The sequence below is a fragment of the Paralichthys olivaceus genome, chromosome 10, assembly GCF_024713975.1.
Source record: "Paralichthys olivaceus isolate ysfri-2021 chromosome 10, ASM2471397v2, whole genome shotgun sequence".
Taxonomy (NCBI): Eukaryota; Metazoa; Chordata; class Actinopteri; order Pleuronectiformes; family Paralichthyidae; genus Paralichthys; species Paralichthys olivaceus.
This window is the reverse complement of record NC_091102.1, coordinates 12222446-12248834: the sequence shown is the minus strand read 5'-3', so window position 1 is coordinate 12248834 and position 26389 is coordinate 12222446. Positions and strand designations below refer to the sequence as shown.

Here is a 26389-nt window from a genome sequence, read left to right as displayed (position 1 = left end):
CCAGTTTCTAAGCTATCTATTAGATAGTTAAAATATTTCACTCAAAACCAAAATCATACAAACTCCTACTGCAAATCCAACAGCTGTTGAAATACATCATGGACCAAAGTGTTGAATTAATTGACAGAAGTGTTGTCTCTCCAGCCAGGTCGCTAACATGGTTAATAACAGTACCTACTACACACAGCACCGAGACAAATGACACAAGTGAAATACATTTTTTTCTATTTAATTAATATAAATCGCTAATTGATATAAAATGTTAAAGAAATAAAAAAAGGCTGAAGTTTGACTTCATTTACTTGACAATGCACGCATTAAGACAGTATACAGGCTTTACAGGTTTACTTACAGGCCTCTGGAGAGATCAGCATTGTCTAGCAGATATTTTATTTGTTCTTTTAGCATTTGTGTCTGTAAAGCTGTAGAGAACAAAACATATAACAGGTAATATAATTCAATGTAAAATCCATGGTGATATACAAAAAGTCTGCAACAGAGTACCTTGGGTTGGACGATATATCAGGAGAAGAAGCCGTTGGACTAAACGTTACAGGATTGTCAAGATCCAGAGTTACTTGTTCTGACAGCATAGTAAACAGCGGTGCATGACTCACTAAGTAAAACATTACACTATTTTGCTGTTTTTCAGAAAGTACGCTGAATAAATTGGCAAGTTCAATTGGCAAGTGGACCTCTTTTCCAAATGAATTCACCATAACTCAAACAAACGATGCAGTACGATTACAGAGATAAAGTGAAACTGCTTATATGTTCTGACATTTTTTAAACTAAAAAAAAAAGAGTGAGAAACTAAATCTGTGGTTCTTACAAATGCAAGCCTACTCAAATGCCCAGGTAACAGTTTTCTTCCTTGAAGAACATTTCTAACAGTGTTATAAGTTGAGTAGATATTTTCCTATTTCCAAGACCACTGGCAGTCTAAGGAATGCCCGGTAAACCATCTTTGGATGCCAAAATTTGGCCCCCGCCAAGTGTTTTAAAATAAATACAGGTCTGTGCCACTATAAGGGCACTGGACCCATCCAAGTCTTTTTAGTTTCTGACATTTCTCGAAGCTGGTCCACCCTCTGGATGTCTTCAAAAGGTCTTTAGTAAATGTCCGCCCTCGTCTTCACCCAGCAGCCTCAAATGTCTGTTTTAATTTTGTCCAGAGAGTTGTCGATCTTTGTGAGAGTCTTTTTGATGCGTAATGCTGTTAATCTGGCTGATGGATTCTGGTACCAGCACTCCTTCATGAGTTTGGCCATGGAGGTTAAAGTCTGTAAATGAAATTTTGGAGAAAGAAATCAATCAGCATGTCCAATGTCAACATTAGAGTGAAACTGAAGTGCTCTTATTTCTGAATTTCTGAAAGGACGCAGACGTGAATTGTGCGCTTCTTAGTGACGGTTTGATTTCTACTCACTGGGTCTGAAAACCATCTATTTGGGATGTTGGGCCTCTGTTGATCCACACACACAACCTTCTTCATGTCCTCAAAACTGGGATCACTTGGGACCACGTCATGAAAAGGTGGCTTGTAGTCTTCTACGATACCTACAAGTGGAGCACAGAGAGGTTTGAGTTCATGAATAGATCAATGTGTATAAGCAAGAGTCAGGATATAGAAAAATCTCCTCAGCACTCACAAAACATGAGTAGATCATTTGTTGCTATCACAGTCACCTGAAGTTGTAATATATCTCATGAAACCGTAAATATCAAAAAACACAACTACCTGAAAGTAGAAATTCCCTAAAAGCAGACTTGAGATATCATGTTCAAGAGGCCAAAAACATGTTGTGTGAGGCCCCTGTGACCTTTGGTCGCCCTAATCTAATCAGTTTATTTGACAGTCCAAGTGAACATATGATAATTTGATCCATTTTGTGGCATGACTCTTTTGTCCTTTACTAAAAAAGGTGTACGGTTACTGTGTTGTGGGTAAATCAACATCCTTAGTGTTGCTGAAAGCCCAGTCCCGATTATAGAGCAATACACTTATTGACAGTGAAGGGAGAGAATAGGTTTCATTTCACATAAGTGGCCTCTGGCTTCTCCACAGACTAGTCTGTGGGTGGAGGCAAGTGTATCTTTTTAATCAATATCAGAAAAGCTTCCACAAAGTTCAAGCTAAAGCAGTGAGGGTTTTAATTATGAAGAAAGCAGCAGAAAAGCTGAATCAATGTGACACTGATATAGTACTGGTATGTTTCTTCACCTTGTGAATACACAATGAGCCTCTTTTCTTTTATTGTAGATTTAAATAGATAAATAGAAAAATATATGGTTTATATTACACAGGCTTATATTTAATCATAAGTGTAAAATAGAGGTTTTACAGTGAGGTCAGAGGACCTCCATAGGTCCTTGAGTCATTTATTTTCACTGTAATTTCCTCTATTAGTAACACAATGACAGAATGTATAACTATATGACTGACTTTTATATTACTATGTTTATACCTGCTGTTGCTCTTTCACCTCTTTCTCAGGAGCTCTGTGACGTTTGAATTTCTCTACGGGGATTAATAAAGTACTTCTGATTCTGATTCTGATATATTGATGTGCAAAAGTGTGAGAACCACTGGTGTAAAACACTACTGACCATTACTGACTGTCCTCCTGGCGATCTCCCACAGGACGAGCCCCAGTGCCCAGATGTCCACTCTCTTGTAGGACTCGAAACAGTCCATCTGGATGGAGTCGTCAAGCACCTCGGGGGCCATGTAGCGCTTTGTGCCGACTTTGGGGTTGTTCCCCACATCCAGCTCATTGGTGTCTTGAAAATGCATGACTGCCAAGCCTAACATGAAAACACACAGAGATTTTGAATACCCCACAGACATATTTTGAAAGAACAAAAATATTTGAAGATGCAAATCATGTACTTTTTAAAACTTGGACATAAGTTGTATCCTACTTCACTGAGAAGTCTTTTCTCAGTGTGTGTGTGTGTGTGCGTAGAAGGCTTGGGGTTTCCACATCACAATTGTGTAAGTGTCACATTTGGCTGCCCCATCATTGTGTCGTGAGCTCACAAAATCCTGCTGGTTCAACCATGTCCTAAAGTTTTTCACTTTTAAGTGGGCACACAGTAACTATCCCCCTTCAGCAGATGAACATAAAAATACATCGTCAGCTGATATACTGCTGAATCACTACTTGTTGTAAACAGTCCTTTTTCCCTCTCATACAGGATGTACTCCGATGTAACAACAACTCTCTCGGGAGACAGACAATTCGCAGAGTGCGTCACCCAGAGCAGAATTTATTACATTGAGCTTGTAAACATGTCAGGCCTGTTTGTCTGGTTACGGCTTGTACCTGAGTTAGATCTATCTGCAAATTGAACATCAATTTGATAGATTAAGTGGACAAAGTTCTTAAAAGTTGTTTTTGGTTAAGGGGAAAGAAGGTTAATTTAGCAGTGGCTGTTCTTGTCTACATTAAAAACAAATATAGAGAGGGGGATGGGTGCAAGTTGAGCGATAACACTGCAGATGCTTCTCTTATGTAAATCCCATTAACTATTACATTAAGCTAATTTCCAGTTAATTTAAGGTGGTTCAAGTCACAATGTCATCATTCAAGCTGTGTTATATATTTAAATCCAAGGTTGAGTGTTTTTTTAAACCTGCAATATTCAATCTAAATTCTGACCAGGCATCCTTTAATAATCGTCTAAAAATTCAGCCTTATATAATCTGTATCTTTGGAAACCTTGACCTTTAGAATTTGAAATGTAGTTTTGCAGGATTAAATTTGTCCACCTCTGCTTGTGAATGGGTTTGAAAAATACATTCGATCTACATCAAGTTTAGGAAACTTGCTCTTAAGTTTAAAATTTAGGAAACACAGTTCACAAATAGAATAAAAGGAATATCATATCGTATTCTCACCGAGGTCAGCGATGCAGCACTGGCCGTTCTTTTTGACCAGTATGTTTTTGCTCTTGAGGTCTCTGTGGGCGATCGCCGGTTTGCCCTGTGTGCCGAAGATCTCGACGTGGAGATGTGCCAAGCCGCTCGCGATAGAAAGGGCCATGCGGAGGCAGCTGGACGCGTCGAGGGTGCTGATTTGAAGGTAGTCGTACAGGGAGCCCATCTCATGGAAGTGAGTGATGAGCCACAGCTGAGTGCTGGAGTTCCTCGAGGTCATGTCTGAAGCTATGAAGCCTGCATTAGCAGAAATATATCAATTCACTTAGTCAGAATGTTTGCATGATGCAGTACAATGTCTGTAAATATATAGTAATTAAAACAGTTACAAAGTGCTTCACAAGAAACAAGTGAAAAATTGCAGATGTTTCTTGTGCCGTGCTGTGAGCTCTCTCACATCTTGTTAAACCTGTCCTGTGTGTGATGTTCTACATACCAAGGATGTTCTCGTGTCTCAGCAGCACCGTGTTGTAGATCTCAGTCTCTCGGAACCAGGACTTCTCGTCTCTGGAGGAGAAGATTTTGACAGCGACGCTTTCCCCCTGCCACTGACCCCTCCACACTTCACCGTAACGGCCCTTACCTGGCATTCACAAACAGAGAGTAAGATTATTTTTTTTATTCTTTTGTGTGCAAAGGTCTCAACGTGTGTTTGGTTAAGTCCTTGCTCTAGAACAACTTACTGACCCGAAGGGAGTATTCAATTCAATTCAAATCGTATATTTGTTAAATTCTCCAAAAAACACATCGTACGGTAAATAAAAGCAAGGTGCATGATGGATGCATTATTCCACAATAGTTCCCTTTCACCTAAATCTTACACACTGGACCTTTAATAAACTCACACTGATCTAACTAATTTTCTTTGGGAGTCTAGAGGCAATAATGACAGTGGTGCAGAACTGAGCAGCTGAGTGAACCTCATTTCAAAATGAGTGTCTTAACCTTGCACACACTCGCAATGATGGCAACATTTTTTCATGTATGAAAAAGTGAATATCTGACACTTGAAATATTGCAGACGATCTCAAAACTAAGATTTGTGCAACTTTGACTCCAGGGACTTTAGCAACTTTTTCACAGCACTTTGTAAAATATTTAAAGACAAAGTTCTTGCTCTGCCTTTGTGGGACGATGTTTTGAGATCTGTCAGTCTTACAGATAAAGGGAACCAGTATCAGTGAACATGTGAACTGGAAAATCCAGTTTGTAGCATTATTCAAGAGTGAGACACAGACACATAGCAAGTTATACTCCTTTTACTCCATATCCTGTTATGGCTTTGACATTTTGCTGCTCTGTCAAAAGTCTGAAACCACTTTCAATTTCACTTGAATGGGAACAGAACCATCAACATGCTATTGCACCTGGTATATACAAAAACTGTTTTTCCAAATGGTGCAGCTGCCCTGAGGCTTAAACTGAGCAAGGACCACCTTCAGGATTTTACCACATTTTTTTGCCTGAGTCTTCTTTGTCTGCACAGTGGGAGTGCCTCAGTGAAATGAATGAGGAGGTTGGGTAATTTTTGTGTTTTTTTAAAGCAGTGCTATTGTAAATATCAAAACAGCCTTCACCGGGGACACTTACCCACACACTCATTGAGTGTAATTTGTCGAGCAACGGTTCTCTGAACAAGAAATGGGAGTCCTGAGCCGCTGCCTGAAGTGCAGGAATGATCCAGCAAATCCTGGGAGAGAGAAAAACAGGAACAAAGAGTGAAGGGCTTGTGTATTTGCATGTGAGTGTATAATTCGAGAGAGCGAGAGCTGTCTAAATGAAAACCTTCCCAAAGGAATCCTGTGGCTCAAGCCTGAAAAATGATGAAATAAGGAGCATGCAGGACTAAAATAATGCTAATACAAGCAGGCCTCCTTTTGATGTGGCACCCACATGAGATGGGGGGGGGTTAAGCTGTGTGTGTGTGTGTGGGTGTGTGTCAGTGCCGGAGGTGCAGAGTGCCCCCTGCTGAGTAAACAACAGAAGTGCCACCCCCCTCCCTGATGACTGGTGTGGGCACTGGAGATTTTATCTAATCCAAGAGCCAGACTCCAAAACAGGTGCATTGCCGCTAAGCCTTTTATTTTTATCTTACGCTCTGACACATGCAGAGCGCCAGTGCAGACACAGGGGGGCAGTACACAGTAACAGAGTCAGGATGTGCTGAGCAAAAACAAATGACTAAACTGAGGAGGGGGAAGGTTGAGGATTGAAAACAACAGAGATGAGTGATGCCTCAGATAAACAGATGCATAATGCAGGAGCTGCCTGAGAGACAATTTGGAATCACAACACAAAAATGTGAGACAGAGGCCATAAAATGAATGATGAGTTACTCTGCAGAGGGAGGATTGTTTTTGAGGAGGATATATTTGGGCCACTGCGTTACACAGCAGCAGAATGCAATCAGAACGCTGCAATATCATTATAATCAGAGACGACTTCTGGGCAGCAGGCTGTGGAGGGAGAGGCACATGTGTTTCAGTCCGATTTGCTTTTCACAGCTAAACCACTGTTGCTAATAACATTTCTCATGGTGCTGCCAAGCATTTTTTAATTATGCTGAAACAAACACATTCTGTGGCTCCATATTTGGGCCTTTCAGCGCCAAGTGTATTGATGGACTTTGGAAACAGCTTGACAGAGAGACAAAATCAGCTATGTCTTCCCCAAACACATGAATGATCATATGTTAACAGCTGCATGTGTTAGTTACATGTTTCATAATTAAACATAAACTGAAAATCTGCGATTGGAAAGAGCTTGGCAACAGATGTTAAGTAAATGCTTTCTAAAATTTTAAATGCACATGAGTAACTTTTACCAGGACACAGAATCACAAAATGGAGGGTAACAGTCATGTATTTTTGTTCGAGCACAAGTTAGACTGTGAGCACACAACTTGATTACAGAGTGTGTGAGCCAGTAAATGTGCCGGTTAGTCTTTCAGACGCAACACTAACCACAGGACTCCACCTAAACTCTGGATCAGTTTAGCAGGCTTCAAAACATAAACCTCTCTGTAGAAAACTCACAGTCCATGGTCGAGTGGAGAGAAAATAAATAAAAGAAGACACTCCTCTGACTGACTGCAGGAATGACCGAGAAGACGCAAAACAAGTTTTAGAGTTGAGAGGGATTTTTTTGTTTTAATTCCAGAAAGAGCAACACCCACACTTGTGGCTTAAACAAACCAACTCAGTTCAAGACTTCAACAATACCAGTGAATTTTATATGTTAATAACATTTACTGACATAAACAAGGAGAGGTCATGAATTTTTCTGCCCCTCTTTGACAATTTTACTGCTTTAATATGATTTAGTAACATAAAACTATTAATCATATAAATTTACAACCTCATAATTAGGGTTGCCATGGTAGCTAGTGTTACACAGTGTTATATAACTTGCCACTGACTGGCCACACAGTTTATTTAATTGTTAATAGACATAAAACTTGTTTGGTTAATTTATGTGTGTCAGTGGTGGCGCCCACGTCCCCAATTTATAATCTGACAATACAATCTATTGTTACAGATCTCACTCAGTAAAAATTGCACTGAACCAACACATCTTTTCTTGTTAACTGCCCGGTGTAATCAGCAACACTGGTGTTGTCCTCTATGGTGTTGTCACATGTTTATTACCAGGTGGGAAATTTTCCCCATCGTGTCATCGCTACTCACAATAAAAACAGGCACAGTGGATTGGTATTATTCGGACTTGACATAAGGTTTTTCTTTTCTTTGTTGTGATTACAAAATCAAAGCAACGGAAAATAACTAAGGGTTTGTATTTTAAATGTCTTCGGAAAATGAGAAAAAACTAATGTGACAAGTTGAAAGGAAAAAAACATGGTCTTTGAACAGCTGCAAGTCGACTTCTGCTCTGCGTTTGTGCCATGTTTGGTCAATCTTAGCAGATTTAAGTGTTGATTACAGTGACACCAGATGACTGCCTTGATCACAAATCTGGATTAAAAAGAGGCAAACAATGTTTATCATACCTTTGTGTCTGCATTGTATACCATCTTGTTGTAGATGAGTTGTGTACTCAGAAGAGGAAGAAGTCCCCTAATCCAAAAGCTGAATCCCTCAAGTTTATACAACACATCATTTTGTGAGGGGGTTTTCCACCTCTGTTACTGGGGTGGAATGAATTTAGAGGCAATCTCTGTGATTTAGAAAACAGTCTCACTACCACCCAATCTCAAAAACAAGGATAGACTGTCACCTGAAATGACTGATTGGGATTTAATACAACTAACCAGGGACGGTGAATTCAGGTTTTCTGGTCCTGATAAATGTTCAGTTGAGTATTTAAATAAAGTAAGTAGACGAATTGTGAATTAGATTGGCAGCACAACAACAAAAAGAAGGTGAACTATAAAGTACCTCAAAAACACAGCATATGTTTGAGTCTCTCTAGAAATTATTCATAATGGACACAACATCTTTGTGGTGGCATACATAAAGCAAGCAGTTGAGATAAATGCCTTTAATTTGATTTGGTGTTCATATGTAACATAGGAGCCAATTAAAATACACTTTGAAGAGCTTTTAGAGCCATTTTCCTAATGAGCTCAGGAGATGCTCTCCTTTCAAACACTGTGCTAAGTAACGCCCTTTATAGTTTTCACTACTCACCGCCAGAGTGCTCTCTCCTACGTTCGATGCTATGAGGCCGTCGATGGTTCCATATTCAGCATCTCGTGATGTTAGTCTCTCCATTTGGTTGTGGTGGATGCGTCTGAACACCAGGATGGCAATAGCAGAGAGGACGATAAGGGCGATAATGGGTGCCACGATGACCATAGCCAGTGTGGTCACGCTGTAGTTTGACAACTCGTCAGCTGTGAGAGAGGAGAAAAACTGTGAGATGATTCTTAGGTGGTGAACAACGAGGTAAACAACAGACGATAACATCCATTAGACCATAGCTATGATACAAGAAGAGGAGATGATAAGATACAACTTTTTTACTATAAGTTTTTATCTTTGACTTCTCCAAAAATTTGAAATGATAAATTAGGTCCGGGTCAGGTTCGGTCACGTAGCCTGAGCTATCTACTTGATTTTCTATGCTGCAAGTGTCTGAAATCTCTGAAAACATTGGGCTTGGGTCGGGTTCAGACTAAAAAACGGAATGCTTGTCTGGTAGGGGTCGGGCACTCTACTTTGCAGCACACTGCAGATTTCCTGAAGCAACCAGTTAAGGCTGAGGGTGCACACAGAACATTTGTGTGTGTGTGTATATGTGTGACGATACACACACATCTCAGCCTAAACTGACGCCCATTCACACTTTCCTAACATTCCAAGGGAAAGAGTGCTCAGCTCTGCCTACAGCACAGACAATGATCCCCTTTTCTCAACTTGCATAATGAACTCTTTCTCTCAAATACACATAACTAGTTACTAATTCTAGAAGCCCACTGGACGTGACTCAAACATAGGAAGAAATGCAAGTCAGACAGTTTAAAAAGCATATTTTTTTGTAATGTAACATGACAAAAGAGGTTTAAATATAAATATAAAAGAGTGCTGTCGAGGGAAAGGTAAAGGTGAAAGAGACAAAAGAAGGCAACAACAGCTCCGTCTATAGATGCCTGCCTCTCCTTCATTCCCAGGTGGCTTCACCCTCTGGGCTCGTGTCAGCCAGCTCTGACAGCCTCCGAGAGGACAGGTGGGAAGTGGACCATGACTAAATAATATTCAAGTTGCCCCCTGTCTCCCCCAGCTCTGTTTCAGGAGGTGCCAGGAGTGAGACCACACAGAGGTGTAGCTCAGGCCAACAGAAACCACACAGAACAACCATGACAGACAGTTCTACAGCCTCTGAGTGGAGAATGATGGAGTGGAATGAATGTGTTACAGTGGCCAACCTACACATTCGTCATCATTCTTCTGAATAGATGAAATCAAAGGCAACACATTGTCTGGAAGAGCTTTAGCATTTTGGTAAAAAGAGTTTAACCCTGAACACAAAGGATGGAGTTCTTTCATAGCACAGAACCGAAACATTTCTCAAACTGTGCTTGTGTTGCATCCTGGGTACTGTACCTTTGACAGGCAGCTCCACAGTGCTGTTCATGTTACACAGGGGCCCTTGGCAGCACTCCACAATCTGGTCTCTGGAAGGTGGGGTCTTACAGGTCAACGTGCTCTGCTCATAAACCTTAAAGCAGCCCTTCTGGTACACCAGGGAGCCGCCATTGACTGTCAGAGAGGAGAAACACTGGTGGCCCATGCAACGACTGCCCGTTACACACGAGCTGCCTTCACAAACACACTCGTGCTCCTGTTTGATCAGGGCCTTCACTTCCTCGTCTGCAAAAGATTCAGGAAGAACAAATGTCTGGTAAATAAGTAACTCCTTAAACTATTTCTGTAACACTGTAAACATGACTGATGCTTTTTATGGTCTATTAAAATGGCAAATATAAAAAGAGTTTTGTTATTAAAGGGAATTATATGAGACATAAGCTCAACTTCTGCACCACATAAAGTAACAGAAGGTCTATCGTGAACGTCAGCCAAGAGAAATGTGTACAATGTGTACAAAGTCACCTTTTCCCAGAGCCTGCACGCTGACGTTCATGTTACACAGATGGCCCTGGCAGCACTTGACAACATGGGCCGACGAGGGTGGCATGGCACAGGTGGTTCTGCCCTCTTCGTCGTCCCTCAGGCAGCCCTTCTGTTGGACGGCCACCCCATCAATCATCTTCAGAGCGGAGAAACACTGCTGCCCTGTGCAGCGGCGGTCACGCTCGCACGTGCCACCCTCACACACACACTCCTGGTCTCTGAGGACTGGTCTGCCAGCAGACAGTTCAGTATCTGATGAGAGGAAACAGAGATACGGGGGGAAACCCATTAGAGCGATACCATTATTATCCCATTAAATTAAATGGCATTCTCTCAGATCAGAAAACATGCTGGCTGAAAATGTCTGTGTTGGCCAGTTATGGAGACGGCTGCTCAATTTTTAATGTGACAGAAAATATTTTCCTCTTTGAAATCCAACACCTACTTATATAAAAATCTTTTTCACATATAGAATTTAATTAGGGAACCACTCAAACAGATTTTCTAGCCTGACTTTTTTTCTATGTATTATTTATTAATTTGCAAGTTCTCCATTGAAATAAGGCCTTGGTAATAACATTTTTTTTAGCTGAATCACAACATGCAATAATAGAAAGACAATTTATCAGTTCATCATTTTAGTTGTTAAAATGTATGAATCCAAGCAACCTGTGGTTAAAAAATAACCAAACTATTGAAAGTGTTTTAAATATGCAGAGCCCCTTTTACACTGGTCAAAAAACATACTGACATCTGGTTTTTGTCTGCAATGGGAATGAATACAATTGGCATTCACTCCAAAGACAACAAGGTAAGAGAGCTTCTCAGTATCTGGCAGATTAGTGACATCGAACACTACTCAACGTGAAAGAAAAGTTGAAAACATTTCATTGCAATAAAGGAAAACGTAATTCGGTTATATGCAACTTTGCCATCATGTTACATATTAATGTAGAAGAAAAAGGTATAAATATAGTGTAATTGATTTTAAACACATTCCTCTGAGCTAATAGAAATACAGCTGATCTTGATGACTCAGCAAGTCTACAAGAACGCTCCTTGGTCATCAATACATATTTGTAAAATGATTTCCCAATCTGTGGAGACAACTGAGACAGCACAAAATGTATAACGGCGTAAAGTAGATGGATGGGACAATAACTTCGGACATTTCCCTGTATTTTGTAAAAACTGCATATTAACACGCATTTTCAACACAATGTAATGCTGCTAAGAACTCACCTTTCACCAGTGACTGCAAAGTGACGTTCATGTTACACAAATCCCCATCGCAGCACTCGACCACCAGCTCAGGAGACGGCGGGCTTCCGCAGCGCAGGGGAAATTCACTACCCACAATGCAGCCCTTCTGAAGGACCGATGTCCCGTTCAGTACTGAGAGAGAGGTGAAGCACTGCTGGCCGAAACACCGGTCCCCACTGCTACAAGAGGACCCGTCACACAAACATACAGAGTCTCTCGAGCTGCCCTCACCTGCAAAACACCGAACAAAGACAAACAATTATTATGTTATGTGGCACATTAGAATTCATCTTTGATGATATTTGATATATACACAGAGACATATAGGGCTATCGTGAGTAGGTGTGGGGACAAACTCCTCTATCAACTGCATTCTACCACCACTGCAGTTGTGTCAAATAACACAGAGACAGCAGATGAGAGGGAGACAGACAGAGGAGAGGTGGTGAAAAGAAAAAAAAGAAAAGTGTGAATGTGTAGTCTGTGTGTTTAAGAGACTTGAGAGGGGCAAGGAAAGACACAGAGGCTTATAGATCATGTGGCTGTGAATTTGAGTAAAAGGGAAAGGGGGGCAGTTGTTTCTACACACCTTTCAAGCTACTGCGAGAATACAAATATCTCAGACATAAAAGACAGCAACCAAAATGTTAACTTGGAGAGACAATGAGATTTCAGCAGAATGTTCTGGAAAGGTTCATGTTGTGAACGCTTCCAACCTGGACAATCAAAAGTGAGAGGCAGATTCCTGTTTACTCAGGACCCCCAGCGACAGCATGTGACCTACTGTAATCTTGTCTTATGCAGTAAGAGGCTGGTGGAGTTGCAACAGATTCAGAGATAGATGGAGCGACGAATTCAACCAGATCCTGTGTTTTTACGCCAGCAGAAATCTATCCTGCCTTTAGCTACAGATCTCTTTCAGGTCTGATGTGAAGAGCTGTGACGAGACACTCGCAGAGCAGTGAGGCTTACCTTCCACGCAAGAACAGGGAAGGACCAGGACGATCAAAACCAAAGGAAACATGTCCCCAGCTGTCATCGTAGACCTAGAGGGGGGGAAAAGGAAAACAAAATATCAACACCTGGGGTACACAGGAATAAAAGCGATGTCTCAAATATTACTGGTGACTTAGGATACCTTTCATATTTGTTGCAAATGATCTTTTTCTGGACACCACTCAGTGCGACAGAAGACAAAGTGAGAAACAGATAACAGGATTAGCTGTCGACCTAAGCATATTATTAGGAGTAATTTTACAGAGGGAGACCTTTTCGTTTCTCAGAAAAAGAGTCAACATCAAGTTTAAAATGCTCAAGTAAAGTGGGTCTCATGCCTTCCTGTTGTCCTGGCAACAAGGCATTGACTGGCAAGCAATGGGGAGACTGGTACTCTCTTATTGGCTGCGCCTGTGTGTGTGCGTGTTGTGTGTGTGTGTTGGAGGGACAGGCTGCTTGGCAGTGAGGGGAGAGGAGCAGACAGACGTAAGAGGAGGAGGAGGAGAAAGAGGAGCACAGCGGGGAGAAAAAGCGTGGGTGCCCAAATACTATCATTTAGAGACCTGGAGACGGTCTAATCCTTCAATATTTAATGTGTCTCGAGCTACGTCAACACACAGTGTGTACTTATGTTTGTTTGTTTGCTTTCAGCGACAGATTTGAACAGACCACCAGTTTAGCTCACACTGTGAATTCTCAGGGGGAAAAAATCCCCTCTAACTACCCATTTTATAAAGATGATATGTGAGGTTTGTGGAAACATCATAGCCCGGAGCATGCCCCGTTTATGCCGCACTAAGCACCGCGGGCCGTTATCTTGACAGAGCGTGTGTGTGCGCGCCTCAGTGCATCTGTGCCACTGATAAATACCCGAACACCCCCGGTACCTCCACCCCCTCCAAGCCTTTGTGCTCATCTCCCAGACATAAATGATTAAGCACGTAATGTTAGCATCAGCCCAACGGCGGCGTCTGTACAGGCCACTCACACACAGACCACATGCTGCTCCTTTAATCAGAGCACAAAACAGGGGCTGCCACACAGAGATAATCAGGAGCTCTGTCTGCCCCTCCTGAACCGGGGTGGGGGTGGGGGGGAGAAGCAGGCAGGAGGGCATGAGGAGGCAAGGGAGGTATTGCCAGGGGCAACTGGGGGCCAGTGGGTCAGAGAATGGAGGAGAACTGGGGCCAGTTGAGATCGTGCTACGACAGCGAGGTGGGCTGCAGGAGGAGAAGTGGGACAAGGAGTCGCCTGGTGACAGCACCCAGGGGGACAGTGGGAAGAAGGGCACCATGCTGGTGGTGGGTTGGGCCATGGTAAAGTCAGGGGGCCGGAGGACACAGGACAAAGGGATAAGGGGGGGGGGGGGGGGGGGGGGGGTGAGACGATAAGTCTGGAGCCTCAAAAAACAGGTTTTGTCTTACTAGTTGTCTCGCTATTGACTCATATATCATTCATGTAGAAAGACAACAGAGAGCTCAGTAGCCTGACTCACACGCTGCTGACAGATCAATAACTCACCACAATTAACTAAGTAGAGTGTGTCACAGGGCTCCACTTAATGACTTCAATTAGTGTAGGTAAATGATTTGTTTCATTTTTGTTTACATTTGATGCTAAAAGACCCTCAACGGCCCGCTGAAATCATCTCAGTCTCATTTCATCTCTCCCACGCAGACACTTTGTCTTAAATAAGCTTTCATAAGCTGTGAGCCGCACAATGACGACCAAGCACCCAAGCATTCCTGTTATGCGAGTGCTGTAAGGTATGTACACAGCAAATATGTCAGTCTATGCACTGCAAATCCAAACGCCTTTGGAGTCGTCTGGCCTGTAAAATTTACAGTATGCACACAGTAAAAAAGAAACTACTACATCTAGTAAACATATGAACCATGGCCAGCCAGTCTCATATATCATTAAGCCTACTAAGGGCTTTGCTTGATGAATACGCAGCCTGGACTCATCCTGATATTGGAAACCACAGAAGGGATTCTTTGGAAGGAGAGAGGCCGTGCTAGCATCTGCAGGACCAATTGCGATCTGAGCAGTCAACGTTTGTTTCGCTGCATGCGAAAGTGTGTGTTGCAGCCCTCGATCCCTGCGTATTGAATTCTCTGGCAGCGTTCTGCAGTGTGTGTTCACAGAGTTGACATCCTGCCAAGGATGTGCTCTTATTTCCTCCCTTCTCTATCTGTCTCAACCCCCATCTTTCCTTTTATTCCCTCTTCCTGTGTCCTCTGATGTGGTTTTTATAATAGACAACCGGTGTTAATACTACATTGCAATTATAGTTTTAGACAAAATTCTCTGTGTTTATTGCTGCTGAAGCTAATAACGTAATGGGTCTTAACTAAAGGTTTCATCACAATCAATGGTTTTTCCATCGATTATGGTGGTGATCCCTTTTAACTCTTTCCTTCAGTCTGTGAACACCAAGCAGTTTATACTGGTTTTCATTTACGAGTGTCTTGAGCAGTGGTAGAAAGAAACTCAGGTACTACAACAACATACAATTTAAGGTACTTGTGCTTTAATTACCAACAAGCAACGTTTAACACACAGAGGCATCGTAACAGTAACTATTTCTGTATTTCATCTAAGCATTTTTCAGACATGAACTCCAGAAAGTGTCCCGAAAATTAGGTCTGCATATTTTCTGGAATCTGCCTCTCACTTTTGATTGTCCAGGTCAGAAGTGTTCACAACATGAACATTTCCAGAACATTCAGGTGAAATCTCATTTCACCTGAATATCAGCACATTTTTGTTGCTGTCTTTTATGTTAGAGATATTTGTATTCTTTTGGTTTTTACAGCCATCACATTTGAGAAATGTCATTAACATGCCCAATCGCTCGTTGTGAATTTTCCCCATTGTATTCTCACAAGGACTCGCTCACACATTTTCAGGGAATTTTACTGAAAAGGGGGCTGGGAGGAAAAATTCCAGAAACAGCATTGTCTTGGCGCTCTCAAACACATCCCCTCTGGAAAATGTCAGAAAAAAGTCGGACTTCAGAGCAGCTCCGGAGACATTCTGCATTATCAGTGGTGATGATACTACTTCTGCTCTTTTCAGTCAAGTTATGAGTAAAATTAACACATTTTTTAAAATTTATTTAGGCTTTCACTTATGTAAAGAATCTAAACTCTTTTTCCACCACAGGTAATTTGAACGATGACATCAGAACCTCTGAGATGTGTAAAGAGTGCTGACCTTGTGCGTGGAAACATAAAGTCCACATTGAGATCAACACAAAGTGGCCAAAGTGTGTACAGCCCAAAGAGACATAGCTGAAATAGACGAGGCCCAGTGAGAAGTATGTTAAGACTTACCCCCTGCCGAGTGCTGCTGGAGGGACAAGTGATCCCACAAATCAAGACTCCCATTTTATGACAGTACGTCTCTTACACCAGACTCTTTCCAGTGATCCCACTCCAGAAGGGCTACACTAATAAGCACTTCTTTAAGACGCTGGGCAGATCTTAAAGTGATTAGATGATGATGGTTAAATATGAGACTCAACTGCTGTGAATGGTACAACTCAAGCTAAAGAGAGAAGCATGCTCTGATGATTGGTAAACATTCCCACTTGCAACACTTAAGGTCTTTGCACACCAAGTATGTATTTTTTGTATATTTAAAAACGTATACGACCTTGCCTCAATCATGTTAACATAAACTTTCGTTCACCACTCAAGCGTTTGGAGCGGGTTGGATTTACTACGTTATCCTCATTTGCCAAAGAGTTGATTCGGTTCAGAATCAATTTTATGGCAGAAATGTGTTTTCTTCTTCTTTTAATATGTTGTTTCAGGGCTGGTAGCATATCAAACCGGACCACTGACACCCTGAAATAGACTTGGAAGCGATCAGGATAATTTCGCAGCTCGTTGATCAGAAGATGAAATTCACCTTGTTCCTGACGACCTCTCTGGAATGGATGGACCCTATGTTGTTTTTCTCCTTTTTTCACGAAGTAAGAGGAGCACAAAATCATTCTCACTGCTCAACTCTATTTTATCTCCAACTGCAGACATTCAGAATGCATGCAATAAGAAAACGGATCAGAGTCAGGTAAGGTTTCTGTGCCTGAAGATTTTTATTATCTGATAGACTAAAAAAAAACGTATACAACAAATCTTCATCCGTTATACATTTTATCACCAATTCATAAATTCAAGGTGGTTGGTGATTTAACATCAAACTAAATATATTAGTTACGTTGCTTTAACATTTTTGGTCCATTTTGTATTCAGGTCAGGGCGAAGGAGAGAATGACAAAACACTACTCAGTCTGATGAGCACGGTGTATCACTGAGGTTGAGCAGGGAGGAGGCTGGAAGCCCTGCAGGAGGTGCTGAGTCATCATGCTGGCAGAAAGGGAGACGAGAGGTGGAATCTGTGTCTGAGCTGGCAGGCTGGCACAGTTACCATGGCACAAATAGCCCGGGCACCGAGGAAACTGCAGCAAAACTGCGGGGAGGCGAAGGAAGAAACAGGCAGCGACTGGGGCAATGCGGAGCCTTGCTGTTTGTGTCCCTGTCCTCGTCCCCGACCAGACCCAGACAGCCGAAGTGCCAGCATGCCATCAGGGACACACAGATGGTTCACTCCTAGGTGGATGTGGGTGTAATATAGACCTGAGGGCTAAAGTCACTCTTTCTGCAGCAACCCACATTCATATTCACACTACAGCTCAGCAAATCAACACATTCACCTCAGTCTCAAATCCTCTCTCTGCCTACAGCCTGATACAACACTTGGGATGATAACCACATTAAAATAATGTACAACCAAAAGGTATGAGGGAACAAACAGACTTTATATAACTATGCTTATTTGTCTGAGTAGAATTATAAATAAAAATGAATTTTACCTTCGAAGGAAGGGTGTACAGAAATTCAATAAAATCATACCTCATAATATAGAAAGATTTTCAAAGAGGACTATGTTACAATGCATAAACCTTTTCTACTGTATCTGAGGACAAACAAACCCACACTGCCACCTCTGCAATATCTTGAAGCAAACCAATATCAAACTAATATGATAAGTAGTGTTGTCTAGTGGCAGGCTCGCTGTGTAGTTGTCGTTTGGCTGATGGCCCCTACACACTGTGAGAAAGCCACCACCCAGCACAGTCATTGCATGTCACACTGTGCAAGATGGCTCTAATACAGACTTGGTATCAAACCTTAGTCAGGTTGCACTCTATCAGTTTTGAGGTGTGTCAGGTTGTGTAATGAATGTCTTGGTAAAATGTAGAGCTAAGGTGTAAAATAATAATAAATGAGACATGTCATCAAAGCAAATGATATATTCCCCACAAAGAATTGCATTGGCACATTTTAGTCTGTTTATTTGATAAAATAGCTCTTAACAATCTTTTATTGCATGCACTATATTCTGATTTACTGTTGATATAGCTTTTATCAGCAGACCCACTGGGACACTTTGGCCCCCACATGTCTGACACTTTTTTTGAGATGTCAGGAGGAGTCAAAGCTGTGCGTCTGATTCAGTGAACCTTACTTTAGATGCACTGCAGGATAATGGTTTTGGACAGCTAAATATTTTATCAGATTTCCATCACAATTGCCCACTTTCAAATGGGAAAATAAAATATAAGTATAAGAGTCAACACGCCAAGTACTCACGAATACAGTCCGGTCTTAAAAATCAGCTGATAATGATAGGAGCAGAATCAAGAAATATTGGGACAGATATAATCCAGGTATTCTATCGTGAGCACTACGGATAAACAACTATGGCAATCAGTCTATTCCATTCAATGCCATGAAACCTGTACATTTTGCTGACAGTCTGCAAATACAGATATCTATATGACTATTCCTAAAGCTCGTGCAAACCCTGTGCAGTCAAGATATGAATGAAAGTGTTTCAGTTAAATTTTTCAAAAAGAAAGATTAAACTTTTAAGCTGAGGCTTATTATGTCAGCTTCAAATAAAAGCCTCAAATAACTCCAATAACTCTCATTCATTTGTCGATCGTTTGTGGAAGCAAAACAAAGATCTGCGCATCGTTATTTCTCAAGTAATCACAACGTATTTATCTGATGTGTAATGCTCATAACTTGAGAATTAATGAGGCGTAAGTGTTTGTTTTTGTTGCACACAAGATGTGAAAATTATGAGTCACCACTTTGAAGTTATTTGGGCGTTAATGGGGTCCTGGGACCTGTGTTTCAAAATGTAATGTTCACATTTTTTATCCAGCACGCACAAACAAATCAAAATACTGTTATTAATATCCTGATCATATGGGGTGCCAACTTTAAAGATTTACAAACATCGACTAAACTGATGCAACTTTGTCCTTAGACTTTTCGTTATGTGGCTGAAAGGCTGGCTCATAACATTTATTTTAACCACTTTCATTTAAGCTCAATAAAAAATAGTTGAAGTAAACAGTTGAAGCCACATTCTGTGTTGAGGCAAATCACTCTTCAATATTTATTAGAGCTTTTTGGAGCTCTAGAGTCCTTCAGTGCAGCTCTAAGACGTTTCTCCTCCAAAAGTTGTTTCTGGTCGGAAGGAGAAAGTGCTTTCGAGGAGCACCACTGTTAAAAAAAATTTTGTGGAAAACACTGTGTCTATATTTTTTGCATTGAAACCCAACTCAAGCATTAAATTGGCAGCAGTATTAAAAGAGTCAATGCATATATAATGGCAAAACCCCTCTTGAATATTTTGTGTCATACAGTGCAACTGTGTGTGTGAAAGATGCAAAGCTTTCTCCAATGACGCAAATGCAAATCTCACTAACCTTTGGAAACACACCTTACTAGCCAGAGGCCTCATCAAATGGGAGGTGAAAGAGGACTTCTGTGGCCCCCTGGAATAATTTGTGCAATGTCCTATCAGGTCGAGCCGGAGGCTCCGTCTTTCAGGGCCCTACAGTATCTGAGCAGCTGCCTCCTTTCACAAAGTGAGGAATGTACTCAAATGCAAATGCCCCCCTGCTTATGTTCAATTCTCACTCACACATTCATTATCGTAGGCAACAGCATAGCAGCTTTTTGTTCCTTGGATACAGTGTAACCCAGGGTGCGCGCACACACACACACACACACACTTTGTATTCAGCCTAGATCAAATGTAATCAGAGACAACAGCCGCCTTTTCTTCCTGCTGTGGTGCCACCCAACCTTCCACCTCTGCACCATCAGCACCGCTCAGACACACTCGGACAGGTCGAGCGTTTTTTGATTTTGAATTAGTGTTTTTCGTTCTGCTGCAATCCTACGACAAAAAAAGGGTTGTTTTCTTTGCAGACAGGACAAGATCACCCTGGGGCCAGCAGAGGATACCTGAAGACAAATACTGAAATACGGGGAGAGTTTAGGATGCAGACTTGGTGGACAACAGTTGTGTCTGGTGATTATGTTGAACTTGAGCGTCACCTCCACAGAGAAGACAAACTTCCGCAAACACACCAGAACAGTGGTTGTTAAGTCTCCCATGAGGTTACGACGGCTTTGTTGTAAAGTCTTGTGAGACACAACTTTGTAGTATTAACAGCATTGTGAAAACACTATTAACAAACATTCAGTGCAGTAGTCGCCATAGCAATTAGACGTTCATTTTCACACAGCAATCAAAAACATCTGAAACGGCCAATTCAAACACTGTCCTTGGGGCCCCCGAGCTGTGTTTGCCAACAGAGGAATGCACAAACTCTCCTTCCAAACGACCATCTCACAAAGTCCATTGCCCTGGGGCGATACTTCTCTCGAAAGGACACCTTAATTTGTATCACGGCGCAGCCTTTAAACGCATTTTCCCCATCCTGAAACAAGAAAAACAGGCAGCCGGTCCAGAGAACAGTGTGTGCCGACACTCAAAAGCTCCAGGAAATATTTAGTCTTGATTGATTCTGCTCCCCGTCAGGCAAAGAGTCAGAGGGGGCTATCAAGACAACCCTTTGCTACATCGACCAAAACATTCACCACCATGATGATAATCACTCAGCAAACAACCTGCAACTAAACAATGAGTGTGTATACAGCGCTGTGGTCCTGGCCATTACATCCTGCTGCCAATGGGAGTGTTTATTGGTCGGGAGTTTCCTGGTCTTCCAGAGAGGAAAGACTTCTAAGAGAAAAATACCAGTAATAAACAGGTTCTCATAAGGTCATTAATGTGATGTAAGGATGTTAATGGTTCTTGTATGTAGGGCAGGTTGATCACACAATGGTCATATTGTGATATAGATTATAGGCATATTGTTCAGCCCTACTTGGATGTAGTTGCACACACTCATAAATCAGTCCCCTACACATGCCAGATCAATGAATGATTTCCCTGAGGAATCAACAAAGCGATCCCTATTCAAAAAGGAAGGATCCGTACAAATGTAGTTCTACCTAGGTCAGGGCCCCAACCCTCAACAAAATCTTGTGGTAATTTCTTTTAGATTTTTTACTTAATCCTGCTAACTGACAAGCATTATATTACCTCATTGGCAGAGGTGACAATAATAAATGCCCTATGTGTCTCAAACGTACATAATAGACTGGACAAATTAAAGCAGGCCCTGTCAATGTGACACTGAGGTAGTACCATCATAACAGAACTCCTTTAGCTTACGACCCCACGACCACAGAGCTGAAACGTATCATTTTCAATTTGTAGACAAAGTGCCCACACAAATTTAGAGCCAATGCCCACGACTGGGAATGAGATCAGTGAGAGGCAGCAACTGAAACAAAGCCATAACCCCCCCTCTCACAGTGGAGCGATAAGACAAGAGCACTGGAGCAATTGAAGGGCTCATAAAATGTGTATTGCAGACTGTCTCCAGTGCAGTCTGGGGTTAGCGTGGAGAGAGGAGCCACAAGCACTGCAGATTTATGTGTGAGAGTGTGTGTGCATCTGTGCAGACAGTAGTGTCTCGTCTCCCTTCTCTCTGTCTCCACTGGTCTTCATGCACATTTGAACACCAGAACGGGAGGAATCGATAAGTCTGTGCAGAGCCACCAGAAGAAGAGGAGGAGAGGAGAGCAAGCTCCAAAACAGCAAACAAGCGAAACAAGACTAAAAATCTGGCAGACGCACAGGCAGTTTTTTATCTCGTTCTCCTTTCTCCCTCTTAACTTCCCATGTCCTGCTGAGACTGCAGTGCCCGCCAGTCCCAGACAGCGCCTCTCATCGTGATATGTTTGGGCTACATAAGGCTGGTTATTATTAAAAAGGATTTTTTGCTTTTGGACTAAAAATAACACTAGTAAACAGAGCGTCCCTTTCTAGAGATCTGGACGCAAGTAGAGAGATAGAAGCAAATTCAACCCACATGCAGTGTTCCTCTGCAGCCTGCTGCCTCATCTGATGCCTGTGTGTTGCTGGTAAAACTTTCTAGTAAGTTAGCACACACATATACATACATACACACACAAATAAACACACACATGGCCAAAAGCTAAGGCAAGACAGCTGAGGGTTGGGTTGCTGCTAGACTTCAAGTCAAATCCTGCTCTCTTTCCATCTTGCCTCCCTCCTCCCTCCCTTTCTCGAGAGCCACCTACGTGGAGGAGCAGCAAGCCTCAGACTCTTGCTCAGACTTGAAGCAGTCTATCTTGGTCTCATAACTGCAGTTCTCTTGTTAATGACAGACTGTGTAACCTGATTCCACACACACATATGCATGCATACACACTCACTCCCTCACACACACACCACCCAACCCCCCAAAACTCTCTCTGCACTGGTTTTCTGCAGTGAGCTCTTCCGTCTCCCTCCACTTACACATTGTTCCAAGCCCCAAACTGCCAGCTGCTTCTTATAGCTAAATTACTGTGCATGGAAAAATGGTTTCTATCGAGGGTTTATCTACCAATACCACCCCCCACCCCCCCTCCACTGCCTTGATGGGAAACTTTTTGACTTATAGGATAATGTTGTGTGACAACAGAGCTATTGTATACTTTTATACAGGGATCCCACTATACCTGTTTATACTGGCTTTGTGTGTTTTCACTGAGCCGAAGAAAGCTGGGATATTGAGCTGCAGCGTGGGATTTGTAGATAGCATGTCTGCCTTAGAGATCAGAGATGTTAACCTCATGCATGACTCAGAAGCCACGTACTTGGTATGAGACACATTTCAGGCCTCAAAGTTAAGACAGAAAATTCTAGGTGTGTTTCACAACATCGCCCAACACAATCCCAAATGAGTCCTATTGTTGTGGATACATTGTCAGTCCCATGCAGAGACCCAGATAACCTCCAAACTGTTTGAGGACTAACTTACCACAGATTGGCTCTTGAAACAAAGGCACTGTACCAAATCCAAACAATAACATTGTTGTAGACCAAGAGACAAGGAGGAGGAAGCGGAGGAGAGGGAGGAGGCCAGTCACAATAGCAGACTGAGTCACCACAAAACAGGCTGGTGCCCGTTACCTCAGCTAAAAGGAACAGGATCCCTGAGATCCCCTTGAGTTGAACCATATCTCAGCCCAGACTGACTGACGTCTCTTTATCCGACTCATTATCAGCCAGACTGAGAACGCCAGGCGCCCACAAAGAGGAGGAAGGGACCTCGGACAACAGGTCGGCTCTGGTGTTACATTGTCCAGATCATCAAGCGACGACACAAACACACGGCCACTAACTGCCACTTAATATACTGCCACTAAAAAAGGGAGCAAGTAACCTCAGCTGTGACTCTTCTAATGCTGTCACGTCCACGTCTGTTATTTCACAAACCAGAATCTTTCCACCCAACACCTAAGACAAGATATTACCGACAGTCGTCTGTCCCTGTAAGCAACATTTTAATATGGGAGCTACTGCAGCTTCAACTGGTGGGGGTGTTATTAGTGTTCAAATCCACACTGAGTGGCTAATCCATGTTGATTAAACCCCCCTCCATGCCATACACTAGTGCTGCATATCTTTGCCAGTCAGATTGTCATGCATGCATATCCATGGGTGGTCAACAGAACAGGTTGAGGCATGTCACCTTGAATGCTTCACAACATTCAAAAGGAGTTTAATCATGCTGTGTTAAGGTAACACAGACTACAACAAAGAAAACTAGTGCACAACAAACCAGTATAAATGATTATCACAATATAATTTCATCAGAAGCAATATGACAAAGGTCAAATATATATCAATATAAAGCTTCTGCATTGTGCAGGCACAGTGAGGAGGTAAAGCACATAATTGATCGACATCTGATTCGCAAAATCATTGATCGATCAAATTTTATGCCCATAACCCTTAACTAGAGGCAGGAGAAATTACAAAAAAAACTTTAATGGGGAAGTGGACAGGACAACAAGAAGTGCAATTGAAATTCACAGCATTCATGAGAAAAGAGAGAGTCTCACGTAAATGGAGAGATCATATCATTCTTTGGAGCCTTTTTACAAAAGAGAGCACCTCAAAAGAGATTAGAGAGCAGCAATGACAACTGCAATGATAGCAGTCTGCTCAGCAATAGTAGAAGAGTAAAATGTTTAGCAATGCAAAACCTTCACTCAGCAGCAAAAAACAGTCTTTTAACTTAAAAAGAAATAATTGCTCATGATCATTTTCCTCAAATGCACAATCAATTGCTCCCCCAGCCACCATCACCACATCAAACCTGATTAGTATGTGGGGATGTGATTTTATGGGAGCAGGGATGTGGAGCACAACAAGGAGTTGATTCTGGGCAGGGGGCGGTTCGGTGTGAGACATCCCCCCCCCCCCAACCCCATTCACACGTCTTTTAATCGGCTCAATTATCTCTGGATGTTTGCAGCGAGCTCTGACACCTCAGTAATGAAGTTTGCACCCTCTCACCACCACTTCCTGTTCGCCCTGATTGTCCCCCAGCGAGGAAAACACATCTCAAAAAAACACATCTTCAACCTCTGGCACAAACATGGATATTGAAGTGGTTCAAAAAAAAAAATCGAATGACACCACACACAAGTGTAACACCTACATACAGGCCCCCCCCCGCTGCAGGGACGATTGTGATGTTAAAAGTGCTCAGCGTGAGATGATGAGACACGCACCATCAAGCAGGAGCGACCCTCCCAAAGACTGTTAGCATGACAATGTACCCCCAACTCAGTCGCAAGTAGCCGCGGCTAACCCCCCCCCAGGACTTGATTTGATTGTGAGATTGGAAATTGCAACGCCAGAAAGTCGCAGGCTCTTATTTTTGCGAGCGTCGCCATTAATCAACACCAATAAACCCGATCGTTTCAAAATAAAAGCTGCTCCTTTCTCACGCTAAAGCAAAAATAAAAACGTAGGGTTTCATAAAATGTGTTTAGGTGGCGATTTTAAAGCAGACTGGGTTTTAAGAGGGGGGGGGGGCACAGGACATGATTTCTTATGAGCGACGTCACGAAGCTTTTTTTTCCATCGAATCAGCAAACTTCTCCACGTCGTTCCAAAACACAGCAAATGACAGTCTGGCTTCGATTTAACATTTTCTAAATATGAAATAATCCAACTTACCTCGTGTGTTGTTGTTCGAAGTGCTTTAAACGGAGGCTCGGTCACTGACACGGGTCCAACTACTCTGCCATCTCCCGAGAATTCACCGACAATACGCGGTTTGTTTCCCCAAGTCTGAGCAGCGGAGGAGCCGACGTGACGCCAGCATTGTGGTCGGTGGGTCGCTCGGGGGAAACAGGGGGGGGGGGTGTCCGGTTCACTCGGTGTTCGTGTCGAGGACGCAGGACAGACGGAGACGCATGTTAAGCTTCTTCACACATTATCGGCTCCGTCCGGACTTCACGCAACTCAGCGGAGGAGAAGAGGCAGCAGCTCCCGAGCAGGAAGTTGGAGAGCCCCGGTCACACAGCCAGGAGCTTCCGGTCTGACCTTTCAAAATGAAGCAAAGCTCTGCACTCCAGGCTGGAACAAATGAGTATTTTAGGCTACTTTAAAAAAAAAGAAATGATGTAGTATTTATATACTACTCTGCAATGACTTAACAGCTGAGATCAGAAATGTTACTCAACAGTGCAATAATCCAACCACTGTGAAATACATTTATTTTCATTTTTTTGGGTTTAGCTCGTATTCAGGCCTTTGTGAATATTTTTTGTCTGCTGCATCTATTTTTGTTCTGTTAAGTGTATTTTTATGTTGACTTCAAGTTACTGCAAACCTTCCTTTTTCTTAAAAATCTTTCATCTTTATCTCATTTATCTTTTCATCTTTATCTCATTTATCTTTTCATCTTTATTTCATCTTTAATATTGAGTCAAAAGTCAACTTTATCATACATTTTGCCCAATTATACACAACATGGATTGAAATGCAGTTCCTCTCTGTGTAAATATGTAAGTAGGTAAAACATACAAATATGCAACATATAAAGTACTCAAAGCAACAAGCAAGTACTCAACTGACATAGAAACACAACATAGTGAGTAATTTTAAGGCACAGTGTGGATAGGATGTGAGTAGTGCAGAAATGGATTGAGAAGTAAAAAATACTTCATGAACAGTAATACATTATTTTTTATTTTCTAATTTTAATTACATTTTATTGTTGTTTCATCATCATGTGTACCACTTGATAACTCTATTATTATTATTAGTAGTAGTACTACTA

The 26389-nt window shown here is 42.1% G+C and overlaps 1 protein-coding gene across 2 annotated transcripts; it reads right to left on the bottom strand.

Moving 5' to 3' along the window:
• Positions 1–213: 213 nt before the first annotated feature.
• On the bottom strand, positions 214–25629 carry LOC109631350 (activin receptor type-1). Of its 2 annotated transcripts, XM_069532239.1 has the most exons (13): positions 25282–25624; positions 12935–12963; positions 12769–12842; positions 11776–12027; positions 10513–10785; positions 10006–10272; positions 8590–8795; positions 5534–5633; positions 4380–4526; positions 3905–4180; positions 2611–2808; positions 1430–1560; positions 214–1283 (listed from the first exon to the last, which is right to left on the bottom strand). In XM_069532239.1, exons 3-13 carry the CDS (start codon positions 12833–12835, stop codon positions 1149–1151), a joined length of 2052 nt encoding a protein of 683 aa, XP_069388340.1. In that variant the 5' UTR covers positions 12836–12842; positions 12935–12963; positions 25282–25624; the 3' UTR covers positions 214–1148. The 2 variants fall into 2 exon arrangements, with proteins under 2 accessions (XP_069388340.1, XP_019945608.2); XM_020090049.2 differs by lacking the exon at positions 12935–12963 and having other exon boundaries at positions 25282–25629.
• Between the last annotated feature and the right edge of the window lie 760 nt (positions 25630–26389).